The 14,930-nt window shown below is 37.0% G+C and overlaps 1 protein-coding gene across 1 annotated transcript in view; it reads left to right on the top strand.

Moving 5' to 3' along the window:
* Positions 1-1,704: 1,704 nt before the first annotated feature.
* Positions 1,705-14,930, top strand: part of LOC129079806 (phospholipid scramblase 2-like) — a gene marked incomplete at its 3' end in the record, with an annotated part of 61,211 nt that continues 47,985 nt past the window's right edge. Inside the window, exons 1-3 of the mRNA XM_054585054.1 lie at positions 1,705-1,761; positions 9,868-10,122; positions 12,263-12,305. Coding sequence (XP_054441029.1) covers positions 1,705-1,761; positions 9,868-10,122; positions 12,263-12,305 — 355 coding nt within the window. The remainder of the gene's footprint in view (positions 1,762-9,867; positions 10,123-12,262; positions 12,306-14,930) is intronic.

Genomic DNA, 14,930 nt, shown 5'->3' with positions numbered 1-14,930 from the left:
ATAAAGTACACCCAGATTATTAGATCAATGATACAGTTTTGTATTAAAGGCCTGGAGAATTCCAAGATTCGTCATCAGAAATAGTTTGTAAAAAATAATCCTATTTATGTAAAAAAAAGATACTATATAAATGTGTGTATACATATTTGTATTGTTAAAATTAAAATCAAACGGAGTTCAGCCTTGTAAATTCCCTTAGCAGAGAAAACCAGTGTAGTCATATAAATAAAGCTTAATTAATTTTGCAAGACTAACTTGACCTGAGTCATTGCTTGCTTAACCTCTGGAAATCATAAGCAAACAGTGAACTGTTTCCCAAGGTTGATATGAGATAACCATGGAAAATTCTAATATAACTAATCACTGTACAGAATAAACAGTCACTGCTTTCTCACTATATAAGCTGCTTGTTAATATACCTCTGCACCTCATTCCATATTTTGGTTTTAGCATGCCCAGTTTGCAAACTGTCTTTTTGGTGACTGCACAATAAACTTTTACTAATTACTACTTCAGTGAATCATTGGTTTTATGCTTCTAAACTTTTGACAGTATAATAACATTTACTGAGTGCTTATCTGTGGCAGGCACCTTTACATATTTGATCCTCCTTAATCTTCATAAAAATCGTATGCTGTAGATTCTGTGACTACCCCCATTTTACCCACACAGAGACTGTCAGGTAACTCTCACAAGGTCACAGAGATGATCAGAGGGATGAGAAGGATGAAAATGCATAACAGGATTTGAACCCAAGTGGCTTGGTTTTCTTCCCTCTTTTTTCCAACTGATTTTGTGATTCTCTCTCTATTCCTCTCCTTTCCTACTTTCTTTTACTATCCTCCCACTTACCTCTCAGTTAATTCAAATTGCTAACCATGGTTAACAGTGTAATGGAGAGAATAATGAGAAGGAAGATGATATAATTTACTCTTTTCCTCTATAATTAGTCTTTTTTATTTGAAAGATTCTGTGCTTTTTTGTAAATAAAGAAAATTAAAGAAAAAAATGAAAAACAGTTCAATTCAACAAATATGTATAGAACGGTCAGTACTCACCTGGTTGCTTTGTCTCCAAAACACACTAAAAAACATCATTTGACAAAAAGAAAGAGACCATGAGCTGGGGAGAAAAGGTGCGTGGGAGAGGCAACCCATCCCACAAGGGCTGGTCCATGCTCACAGGTACTCAGCACGCGGCCAGCTTCCGGGCTTTGGAAGGTCCAAGGGTTGGAGGTCAAGCCAGAGTAAAGCAAGTTCCGCAGGCCAGGTACCGAGCCGCAGGCAGCCACCTCCAGGTTAGTGACTTTCCCGAGTTCCAGCTGGTGTGGACCTCCCAGCTCCTGGCTGCCCTTTGCCACAGAGCCAGCGTCTTTGGTAGCCATTCCAGAGAGCAAGAAGGAGGGCGGTGGTTTCGCGGCAGCTCTCCCACCCACAGGCAGTCAGGCAGGGCGCAAGGCAGGACCACGGCTGCCCTGAGGCCGGACGTCTTTCCCGCGTCCTGGACGTGGCACCTGCAGATGGAGGCCTGGGGGCAGTCGGAGGGGTGGGGAGGCTACTGAGGGCGGGGGAGGACTAGCATTGTGTTTGCGTCCCAGGGTAGGGGGCGGGGTTCCAACGGCTTCGGGAAGCCACCCAGAAGTGGAGCCAGGGCTCAACAGGCGCCCCAGCTGCCCAGGTGGTACCGCAGGCGCCGAAAGTGTCCATGGCGAGGAGATCCCTGCCTGAAACCACCCACCGGCTGGGCTCCCCTAATGCATCTGTACACAGTGCGCCAGGGGCATCTGCCAGTCTATTGGGGAAGTTAGAGGCGGCTATTAATAGAGCCTGCTAGCTGTCATTTACCAGTAAATACTTATTAGGAGTATGACTGGAACTACCCTAGGCACCCTGGGACGCCAGAATTGGAAACATAGAGGCAGTTTGTAGATTAGAGGCCAAGCCGTTATCTCAAGGGCCCTCCTGCCTCCTGCCTCTACTACTTCATATCTGGGGACTCTGAATTCTAGGCAGTTTCTTCGTAGACCTTCCTTCCTTACCTCAATTCTGAAATGGTGTGACTATTCAGAGTTACAAGGGTTAGAGTAGGACATGTACTAGTGTAACTCTGTTAGGGAAGGGTCTGGCACTGCACAAGTACTTAGTGACAGCTTTTATTGTTTCTTTAGAAACATTTTTTTATAGAGAGGGGAAAGGAGGGAGAAAGAGAGGGAGAGAAATATCAATGTGTGGTTGCCTCTCAAGTGCCCCCTGCTGGCCTGGCCCACAACCCAGATATGTGCTCCAACTGCTGACCTTTGTTTCACAGGCCGGCATTCAATCCACTGAGCCACACCAGCCAGGGAAGATTTTATTGTTTTTAATGTTTGACAAAATCTTTGCTTCTCCAAATTTACTGACTTGTTTCTGTCTTATTTATCCATTTAGTCTTGGAAGTCTGGCATGGCCACTTCCTAGTTCCAGGGGATAGGCAGGGGACAGTTGTTTCTCCTAGTTTAGCAAAATAAGGGATATGGTTAGTACTGTACAAGTGTCACTTGCTCAGTGTCACCTGTCAGGTGATTTGGGATCCCCTTTTTCTCTCTTGGACTTTTGTAACAGCCAAAGTTCCTCTTAATACCACCCTGGTGAGCATGACAACTGGAGGACCTAGAAGGCTGAACTAACACAAAGGTTGTGAAATGAGTGGACTTCTTCACTTGAGCAGACAGTAGCATTTGAAATAGCCAGGTTTTAAATTAAGCAGCCTTCAAATCTGTAAGGAATCCATTCTTTCTGACTGAAAAGAATGAAATAATACGGTACACACATTGTTGAATTAACAAGCACCAATTAAGTGCCTTGTCTGGGCCCAGCCATGCTCTGGCTTTTGAGAGTTTGTAGTGCAGCCGGAGAAGGAATGAACGTGTAAGGATGGTCTCCTGGGCACCTCTCCATCCTCATGTCTAATGATCTCTGCCTCTTGGGCCTGTAACCCGCAGGCCTTGCCTTTCCTTTCCTTGAATGAGAAGGGCTCCCTCAGCCTCACGACTTCTACCCATGTAGTTACCTCTGTCTATAACCCCACCCACTCTTCAAACATGCTTCTTTCAGCGCTGGGATCTGTCTTCCTTGACACCCCTCCACCTAACCTGGTGTCTTTATTACTCTTTATTATAGCCTCATTAGATTTATTTATTGCACTTTGAGTGCTTGTAATATGATATTTAATTTTTATTTATCCTCCCCCTCCCCCATTTTGTTCTAGTACTCAGTATAGGGACTTGCGGGCTAATAACTTTGAAATGGAAAGGAGAAAAGTGAATGCTTTTCGAAAACAGCAGAATTTAGTTAAGGATATGGAGAGGTTAGTTGACATTTTTTTACCTCTTATGATGACACAGTAGGAAGAGGGCAATCAAGGCAGGATAGGGCCTGAAAAGGGTTAGGAATGATTAATATTACTGTGTATGTCCAAGATAAATCACACAGGTAACAGAGTTTTTGTCTTTTTTGTTAATTTTAATTAGTAGGCATATAGGGGTTGGTTTTAAAGTGGAGAGATAGGAAAAATAATGACTGGATAGCAGTGGGAAGGACTAGGATGGGATCAAGGCACTGCATGGCAGGAGTGCTGAGCACAATGTTTTGTTTAGTTATTTGTCTCTTTTCTATATAAATAAGCAACACAAAATTTCCTTTGGCTTGTCATGGTGTTACAGCACCTACAATGCCTGGGAGGAAGATTGCTAGCTTCTCAATACATTCAAAAGCATGTATTGATTCACAGAGTAAGGGTCAGGCCTACACAGATTTTGTTTATGCTGGGAAGAACATATCCACAAGACATGGGATTTCTAGAGATTTTTGTAGTAGTATGACCTCATAGCTAATCTTTCTCCTCATGCCAGACCATGCCTGGAGTCCAGCCTTAAGGCTAGGTGCTAGATCACATGCTCTCCTTAGGTTGTACAATATATGAAAGCTCAACTTGGTTACTGTGTGGGGTGTTACGCCCACAGTGTTTCTTCATGACTTTTTGCTTCATTGGGCCCTCTCCTCACAGGTTTTAGAAATTGTCCACCATTAAGTGCTGAACAACAACTTCTAAAGTCCTACTCAGAAACAGCAAAGAGAAGGGTCAAGCTAAAAGAATTTAAATGGCAATATATGAATAGATAAGATGAATAAAAAGAAATATACCACATGTGTGACTTCATAGTTACAGAGTATCTTGTTTCAAGAGTGATATTTGACCTATAAATGTGTAGATAATGTATTAATAGCAGATTTTCTTTTTCAGAAATCTAAATCATGGATAATCTGAGTGAGTAACTTGCTTTGTGTACTTTCCTTCCTAATTGTTAATTCTGTTATTAACAAGTTAATAATAATATTTTATTTAGTTTCTGAAAGGATCTGATCTCAGAATCCAATGCCTAGTTCAGTATTTGAGAAACTATACACAAATATCCACTACAGCTACTTTTCCCTTTAAAAAATAAAAAATAAAAATCTTAGAGAAAACTAAGATACACCAAGTTTATTGGGAAATAATTGAACTTATACTATATTTCATCCAGATCAGTTTTCACTTTTCTAGTGCACTTTATATACATAAAGATTATTCAAATCATACTAATTAACAGATAATAACTTTAATGTGTCAGTTCATTGTAATACAATTCTCAGCTAGATCTCCTAATGTATCTTTCATAACATATATAAGTATATAGTTTTAAATAAAGAGCAATCATTATGCTCTAGGTTTTTTTTCTATAAAGAATATTCTAAATAAGATGGATATTAGTCAAGCATGTAATAAAATACATATTTTACAAAGTTAATGTTCTAAAGACAAAAAATACATGTTAGGGGAAAATATCAAGAACAAAATCCTGAGAAGAACAATGTTAAAGAACTGATGCTAACCCAACAACAGGATGTACTTATATAGCTACAACAATCATGACAGTGTGGTGTTGTTAAAAGAACAAATAGATCAATGGAACAAACAGAGAGCTCATAATTAGACACCATAAATATTGTCAACTGTTCTTTGACAAAGGAACAAAAGCAATATAATGAAGAAAAGACAGTCTTTTTAACAAATGCTGCTGGAACAACTAGACATCCACATGCCAAAAAAAAAATGAAGACACAGACTTTACAGCTTCACAATAATTTACTCAAAATGTATTATAGAACGAAATGTAAAACGTGACACACTAGTAGAGATGACATAAAGGAAAATCTAGAATAGCAAATTTCAACCTTTTCATCTCATGGAACATAATAAACTAATCACTAAAATGCTGCAAAACTATATTTTTTTACCCATCTGACAAAAAAAAAAAAGAAAAAAAGAAAAAAATAATTTTGATTCCTTCACATCAGACAACTGTTGTTGTGTTGGCTGTTGTCATTTTTTTATTTGACAATGTAAGGGAAAAAAAGTCAGTACCCCTGACTAGATAGTCAGGTACTACATGTTTTATAACTTCTTGCAGCACACCAGTATGCTACAGCACACCAGTTGAAAATTGCTGGTCTCGATGATTTTAGGTATGGTGAAGCCTTTTTAGATAGAACATGAAAAACACATCCCACAAAAGAAACAATTGATAAGATGGACTTCATTAAAATTAAAAACTTCTCTGGAGAGAATTAGAAGACAAGCTGCAGATCGGAGGAAATACTCGCAAAAGACACATCTGATAAAGGAATATTGCCCAAAATACACAAAGAAGTCTTAAACTCAACAATGAGAAAACAAAAAGCCTATTAAAAATGGTCCAAATAACTTAAAGGACACCTCACCAAAGAAGATACACAGATGGAAAATAAATATGAAAGGATGCTCCACATTCCATGTCATCAGGAAAATACAAATAAAAACAAGATACCATTGTGTACTTATTAGAATGGCCAAAATCCAAAAAAACCATTGACAACACCAAACGCTGGTGAGCATGAGGAGCAAAAGAACTCTCATACACTGCTGCAGTTAATGCAAAATGGCACAGCCACTTTGGAAAACAGTTTGTCAGTTTTTTATAAAATTAAACACATTCTTACCATAAAATATCACACTCCTTGATATTTACCTAAAGAAGGTGAAAATAAATCCACACAAAAACCTCCTTGATGTTTATAGTTGCTTCATTCATAATTATCCAAACTTAGAAGCAAACAAGATATTCTTTGGGAAGTGGATGGATAAATACACTGTGGTACATCCAAGCAGTGGAATATTATTCAGTGTTAAAAAAGAAATGAACTATTAAGCCATGGGAATTCTTTCATGAAATTCCATGGAGAAATTCTAAATGCATACTAACAAGTTAAAGAAACAAATCTGAAAAGGTTATTTACTATACAATTCCTACTCATGCCATTCTGGGGAAAGGCAAAACTATAGAGACAGTTAAAAAGATCAGTGTTTACCGGGGTGGGTATTACAGGAAGGATAATTGGGCATAAGATATTTAGGGCAGTTAAAATACTCTTTATGATGTTGCAATGATTGCAGTACATCATTATACATTTGTCCATACCCATAAATTATTCAACATCAAGAGTAATTCATAAGGTAAACAAGGGACTTTGGTTGATTATAATGTTGTAGCAATGTAGGTGCATCCTTGGGGACGAAGAGCCACTCTGTTGAGTGATGTTGGCAATAGGGGATGCTATGCATATGCGAAATGGGGTGTATGGGAAAGCTCTGTACTTCCCTCTCAATTTCGTTGTAAACCTAACAAAAATTGTCTTTTAAAAAAAGTACTTACCACAGGAAAAAAACTTTTTCTGAAATGATCTTTTTTCTCCCTTTTATCTTTATTAATATAGCCAAAATGATGTTTATTTCTCACCACAACAACAGCCTTGCTAGATTTATTGGATACTCTTAAGACCAAAAATCTCACCTTTTCCTCATGTAGTTTTATCATCTTCCCTTAATCTTTGCTATATTGACTTCATTTTATTTATTTATAAAATGCAAAGTGTATCAAATGTAAATTTGTGAAGTATTAAGCTATTTTATTTGCTACAAAATTTAGGATGGTTCAAATCATTTAACAATGATATATTTGGCCACGCTCATAATGACTTTTTAACTCTCCAGGGTCATATAAACAATTCCATGTTTGTATGTATATGTGTGCAAAAATAGAAATAAAATGTATGCCTGTGTGTAAACATATATAAAGGTTAAAAAAATATTTTTAAGACAATGTGGTAGATAGTCCTGTTATTCTTGTAAGTTATTTTAACTCACATCTCCACCGCCCTAGTGGTTCTTTAAAAATACAGTCCTGGCTGGTGTGGCTCAGTGGATTGCCGCCTGTGAACCAAAGGGTCGCTGAGTCGATTCCCAGTGCAGGGCACATGCCTGGATTGCGGACCTGGTCCCCGGTAGGGGGCGAGCAAGATGCAACCACACATTGATATGTCCCTCTCTTTCTCCCTTCTTTCCCCACTCTAAATAGATAGATAGATAGATAGATAGATAGATAGATAGATAGATAGATAGATAGATAGATAGATAGGTAGGTAGATAACATCTTAAAAAAATAAAGAAAAATAAAAATCTCTTCACATTACAGTCAGTATTCCGAGTCTGTTGGCTTCCCATTACTTTCAAGCTGGACGCCAAAATGTTTAATTTGGACAGCGGGTTCTCGCCACTTCCCTTTAAGGTCTTTTTAAACCTGGCTCTCTACTGTTTGCATAGATGGGTCTTTTTCTCTGGTTTGAAAGGCCCTATGTTTGTTGCTATGCCAGGGCTTCTCTCTGAAATGTTCTTTCTGTGCCGCTGGCATCCTTATCTCCTTTTATCCCTTAGTCCTCAGGAAAGCTGTCCTAACTCCTTCCCTTTCTCCTCATTCAAATACCTTCCTTTGAAAAATATAGGCATAACACTGGTCCCTTCTTTCAAATGACTTATCTTAAATTCTAATCAATCAATTAATTACTATAGCGTTGTATCCCCGTACAGTGAAGGTGATTGTGAAGTTCCTGCTCCCATTAGGCAGTGAGGGCAGGATTTTTATCTGTGCTCCTCATTTTAAATCCCAGTGCTCAGCACTCCTAAAACTTCTTAAGATCAGGGAACTCACTCTTCTGCTTGAAGTCCTATAGTGCCTGTCACAGACACACTTGGAGTAAAATCTAAACTCCTTACTAAGGGGCTCCCTAAATGAACTGCCCCTATTTCTTTACTGACAGCCGCTTCTCTTCTTTCTCTCCCTTAAAATGTTCTTCTCTTTCTCAAAAATGCCAAATTCATCCCTAAATTGGGGACTTTTGCATTTTGTTTTCTTTCTTCGTAGAACATTTCTCACCAGATTGTCATACAAAGCTTTTCCCTTGTCATCATTTAGTTCTCAACTTAAATTTTACCAATTTAAAAGCAAGTAGTTGATATTTTCCCCTCTTCCCATGCATTTTCTCCATCAGTTCAATCTGAAATCTTTAAAACAAAAACAAAAACAAAAACAAAAACCTTATTTCCTGTCTGCCATAAGATGCTTGTAAGCCCCAAGAGAGCAGGTTGGGTTGTTGATATCTGTATCCACTGATTCTAGAACAGAGTCAGATTATAGATTATCTGTAAATACTTGTTTGTTTTAGAAAGAATTAATTATAAAAACTGAAGTTTTTAAAAGACCGCAGTATGAGGTTTAAGCTCATTTTTAGTCTTACTTTTTAATTGTATATGTATTTTTCATCAGTGTTCCATTAAGAGCATTTACAAATTGCATATTCTAAGTTAAATTTTTGCATAGCTTTTACTGTTAAAATATTATGAAAGCTAGTTTTTTTAAATATTGTGGAGTACAGTCCCTTCCAATTATATTCCATTGCCATGCAATTGTTACTCTGTGCACTATACATATAAGCTATGAAGCTTCAGTATATTCAAAAATCACAATGAATGTAGAGTATAACTTGTGAAATTTACATGGAATGTAGAGTATACACAGTATACACTGTGCTTATTAATAATTTAAGACAGTTTTGTTTGTTATAACATTTTTATCTACCTTGGTTCTCAGTTCTGTTCCCATAATGCTCAAGGTACTAAATTGTGAAATTTAAATCTGTAATCTTAATACTATAGTGAACTTTTGTTTTCATGTAAATTGTCTCAGGAATGGGCTACCCTATGGTTTAAAATTTTTGCAGATGTTAATCCAGAAAAGTATCTGGAGACTAGTAAATGGATGACATACCTTTACCTCTATATCAGGGTTTCTGAACATTGGCATTATAAGATTTTGGGAGAGATAATTCTTTTTACTTTTCTTAAAGATTCTGTTTTGGGTATTTTAAGATATTTAGTAGCCTTCCTGGTCAGTATTATCAACCTTTCCTTCCATTTTGACAACCAAAAACACCTCCACACCTTGCCAAATATCCCTTGAGGAGGCACAACTGGCCCCAGTTCTGTACATATAAGAGATGATGTTAGAATTTCAAAATATAATTTTTATGAAGTGTTTTGGTCTTGGAAACATTGGCTCAAAGTCACTATTATGGGCCCTCTTCCCAATGCCACCTCTCTTTTCCATGAAGAAATTCCAGAATCTTTATGTAGGTGACTCTAGATCATTGTTGATTTTCTTTCTTCCTTTTTTTTTAGATTTCAAACGTATATCTAAATTTTTAATAGCAACGGTAAGACTGTAAAATGACTTGATTCACATTCTACCCCCCTCAGAATGGAAGTGTATATGAAGCCACTGATATTTAATAGAGAACTTGCTGAAGGACAAAACTCAAATTTTAAGCCTTGTTGAAACAGTATTCTTGAGCTGAAATTTTAGTTTATAGATAACTGGGACAATTCTAAATGTATTGATGTTTCTGTTTTTCTTCCCAGATACAAACTATTTTACTTGTTTATATTTCAGAACTTTCAGGATGTAGGATCCAGCCTGGCCCCCAGGACGCCTATCCTGACCCCCAGGATAACAACTCAGTCCCAACACCTAGCCATTCCAGTGCTGGTTCAGTAGGCTTTCCTATCCAACACCAGCCGGTGTATAGTCAGCCAGCTGAACCTTTGGGGCCTACGTGGATGCCAGCACCACTACCGCCACCAGACTGTCCTCCAGGGTTGGAATATTTAAGCAAGGTAATTTCAAATACATAAAAGAGTCATAAAAATAAAACCAAGCTTCCAGTTTACTTTTTAACAAATGACTAATTTGCAAAAGTCTAAATGGTAAAACATTTTTGCTAACAAATTACTCTAATTCTTCCAGGTCAGGTTTACTTTTAAATCAAACTACAAATGGCTTAGGAAATTGTGTTTTCTATGCTGTTGAGTATAATCTGTGGTAATAGCCATCAGCAGAAATCTATTAAGCACCATTGTCCAGGCTTTGTTCCTAAGTATGATACAAGTATTAACTCATCTGATCCTTTCAAAAGCTTTAGGATATATAGGTGCTATAATTATCACCAATTTACAGAAGAGGAGATTGAGGTCTAGAAAAATTACATAACTTGCTTAGCATCAAAATGCCAGGGAAGTGGGAATGGTTTTTTACTTGTTGAACCTTGGTATCCTGGGCTCTTTAGTCCTAACACCAAGTAATTTGCTAGGAATTGAAAAGAAAGATCAAACTCAATTTACTGTTGAGTTCCAATAAGTGGTACCAAAAAAGGAATTAATATTTTGTATATAATACGATCCACTTTTTATTTTAATTAGTAAAATTGTATTTTTATAATGCTTTTGTTCTATGCAAAACCCAATTTTATAAATACTACTGTCAACTGATAGTCATTAGTGCTAGTTCAATGCCAACCAGAATCCTCTATATTGGGTGCAATGAAGAAGGAAACTTAAATCAATGCAAACAACTCAATTGAGATTCAGCATTGCTATGGAACAGCTCAATAGTGTTACAATTAACTATGAAATAGCACATCTGTGGAACAACATGGCTGTGAGGCAGCCCTTAGGCGAGGTACCCCAAGGGCGAAGCCTCTCTTTGGCTAGACAGTTCTGCTCCATCCCAGTCCACTTAGGTCCAGTGTGCTCACCTGCTCTTCTCTGTTCCATTCTCAGTCTTCAGTGCTTGGGGAAAAGGGAAATTATGCTCCCTGAACTAGAGTAGAGCTGACTAATGTAGAAAGAAGTCCCTGCCATTTGTCACTGATTGGTCTGTTCTCATGCAAATGAGGTCTCTAAATCCTCACCCCTTGATTAATCCTAAAAGCTGTCATGTCCTTATTGGTCAGAATGGAGCTCTTCTGATTGGTCAATAAAGATACCGAAAAGAATATAGCTGTGCAGCTCTGAATGGAAAGGGAAAGTCTCAGTCCTATTGGTTGAAATACAGTTTTAGGAATTCCTTTATACAGTCTGGCTCAGATGAGAGGAACAGTGAGGGCAGGCAATTCAGTGTGGGAGACAGAAAGCTCAGTGCAAGCTTCTCTCTGAATTGTGGTTTGCATAAGAGGCCCCTGTTTAGAAGCAGCTACCAGGCTCTTTTTAAAAATTAGATCCCAGTTAGCCACCAGGATTCCTTCTTGATAGCAATCTTCTTTCTCAGAATCAACATCACCAATAAAAAAATAAAATGTTGGATTTTAACATATAGCATAATAGTTTATCTCAGCAATGTGAGGTTTCATATTTGGTATTAGGAATCTCATAGATAAAGTAGAAATTCTAATGTGTTCAATCTATAAATAAGTAAACAAATATTTACATAATAGTCAATCACTTTTCAATAAATTGTCTATTTTGTACTTTCTTTATCAGTTTGATTTCCCATAATGCACTTGAGCAGCATATTTTATAAAAATTTAAGTAGTTTACATATTCAACAAATAGTCTAAGTAGACCTTTTATTAAATCAGGACTCACAAAATATGTAGGACAAGTCAGTGTTTACTGCAAAAAATTATATCAAGATTACTTAAAATTTTTTTATATTTATAAAGTTCCTTAAATGCATGGAAAGGTCTTCCTGTCTCCTAAACATCTTCAAGAAGGAATAGTGTTTTCTTATTTTTATAGAGATTCCTGTCTAAGTCATTTGCCCCCCTCAATAGTGAACACATTCAAGATCCTTTTTAAATTATAAATTATTTAACTACAGTTTTATGCTTAAAATTAATATAAAGTATTGTTAAATATTGAGAATATTGATAAATATTGATATTTACATGCATTCTTAAAAATATAAAAATGGTTCTTAATTTGGTCAGCTTAAAAAATGTGATATGTACTTAAAGCTAATTTTTTTTCACTATATTAGGTAGATAAAATACTGATTCATCAGCAAGTTGATCTTATGGAAGGTATGTATTTCTTCTATTATCATTTTTCCATAAAGCATAGACATTTATGCAGATAAAAGCACATCAGCAACCACAAATATAACAACTTTCACTGATGGCATTGGTTAGGCCTCATTATTTACAAATGTCTCCCTTCCTGATAGTAAAGTGATGAGGATGATCATCAGCTTATAGCTTTAAATTAGGAGTCAAGCAGTGAAATGCTATTTCTTTGGGCATCTGTCCTCATGATACTGACCCTAATTTAGAAAGAAAAGAAATACAACTTATGTTTATTACTCTTTCTATCTAGAAATCACTTTAGTGATCCTATTAGTTTACCTGCCTGTGTCACTTTAGCTGTTTTCTCCCCAATTTGTGATAACCTTGAGATTTACACAGAGCCACATGCAATAGTTCATGTTATCTTAGAACCACATATTAATAATTACCTTAGTACATATCCAAAGCAAGGGAACTTTTTAAATTTGGATGGCTATGTTTTGGAAAACCACATATTTACCCACAGGTTCTCCTTGAAGTTGAGATGAAGCCTATAAAACCTCTGTCCCATGGGTTGTTAATTACCCATTAGATGAAGCAATGCTGCAACATTAGTTGTGCTGACCAGCAGGCCCAGTGGCCTAGCTTCCTAGAAGAGCACTTGTGATCATTCTACATGGCACCTTTGAAATACCTACGAGATGTTTCCAGTACTTCCCAAGTGCAGTAATTATTTTAGAAAGCCACTAGATGTTTCAGAACCCCTGAAAAAGGGAAAAAAACCTGGGTAGATCCATTAACAGTAGTGTTGCCTTGGGAGCTCCAAGATGGCAGAGGAGTAAGTGGAAGTTACACTAACTAACCTCCTCCCAGGACCAATCTGGCATTACAACAAAATTGTAGAGAAAACATCCGGAATACCAACTGAATAAGAGCTGGAGGGAGCCTTATAACCAAGGATAGACAGAAGAAACCACTTTACTACAACAAGACTGGAGTCATCTTTCCTAGACAGAATACTGCTCTCCAAGTGGCATCAGCCTGAGGGAAGTAGTAACTCCACCCACAGAAATTACTCTGTTCCATCAGTGGTGCTTAAGCTCAGCTGCTGGTTACAGACTGATTAGTGTAACAAACTGATCAGTTTAATGGTTGACTAGTTTTAACAACTAAGTCAGAAAATACAAAGAAACAGCCAAAATGGGAAGACACAGGAACAGAATGCAAAAATGAAAAAGAGAATTCTCCAGAAGAAGAACTAGATGAATTGGAGGCAAGCAATTATCAGAGAGTTTAGAGTAATGATAATAAAGATACTCAACAGCATAAAAAAATATCTAGAAACCATAAAAAAGAACCAGTCGGACATAAAGAATGCAACCTGAAATAAGTAATACACTGGAAGGAATAAACAGTAGGTTAGATGAAGCAGAGGATCGGATCAGCAATTTCGAAGACAAGGTTGTAAATAACACTTAAGCAGAACATAAAAAAGGAAAAAGAATTTTAAAAAATGAGGAGAGCTTAAGAAACATTTTGGGTAACATGAAATAGTACAACATCCACATCATGGGAATACCAGAAGGCGAAGAGAGCAAGCAAGGGATCAAGAACCTAGTTGAAGAAATAATGACTGAAAACTTCCCTAATCTGGTGAAGGAAAAAAGACACACAGGTCTAGGAAACTCAGAGAATCCCAAATAAGTTGGACACAAAGAAGCCTACACCAAGACACATCATAATTAAAATGAAACGGCTTAAAGACAAGAAGAGAATCCTAAAAATCTGCAAGAGAAAAGCAAGTAGCTACCTACAAAGGAGTACCAAGGGGATGACTCATCAGAAACATTTCAGGCTAGAAGGGAATGGTGCGAAATATTCAAGATGATGAAAAACAAGGACCTCCAACCAAGGCTACTTTAACCTTTAAACATGAAAGGGAAATAAGGAGCTTTCAAGACAAGAAAAAGCTAACAGAGTTTGTTAGCACCAAACAGAACACTGCAACAAATGTTAAAGGGCTTACTTTAAGAAAAAGAAAAAAAAAGAAAGAAAAAAATATCAAGGAAAACAGTCTAATAATAAAAACGGCACTACCTAAGTGTCTATCAATAATCACCTTAAATGTAAATGGCTTAAATTATCCAATCAAAGACAGGGTAGCTGAATGGATAAGAAAACAAGATCCATATTTATGCTGCCTCCAAGAGACCCATCTCAGATCGAAGATACACACAGGCTAAAAGTAAAGAGATAGAAAAAGATATTTCATGCAAATGCAAAAGGAAAAAAGTTGGGGTAGCAGTACCTACATTTGACAAAATAAACTTTAAAACCAAGGCTATAGTAAGAAACAAAGAAGGACACGACATAACAATAAAGGGAACAATCCAACAAGAGGAAATAATCCTAGAAAAAATTTATGCAACCTATATAGGAATACCTAAATATATAAAGCAAATCTTGATGGATATAAAGGGAGAGACTGACAGAAATACAACCATAATCAGGAATTTCAACACCCTATTGACTTCAATGGACAGACCTTCCTGGTGGAAAATTAACAACAGACAGCAGCCTTAAATGGCACACTAGATCAAATGGATTTAGTTGATACCTTCAGAGTACTTCACCCTAAAGCAG

Source organism: Pteronotus mesoamericanus, unplaced genomic scaffold, assembly GCF_021234165.1.
Source record: "Pteronotus mesoamericanus isolate MK-2021 breed Mesoamerican mustached bat unplaced genomic scaffold, CSHL_Meso_final contig_82, whole genome shotgun sequence".
NCBI lineage: Eukaryota > Metazoa > Chordata > Mammalia > Chiroptera > Mormoopidae > Pteronotus > Pteronotus mesoamericanus.
This window is presented reverse-complemented; position numbering and strand designations above follow the sequence as displayed.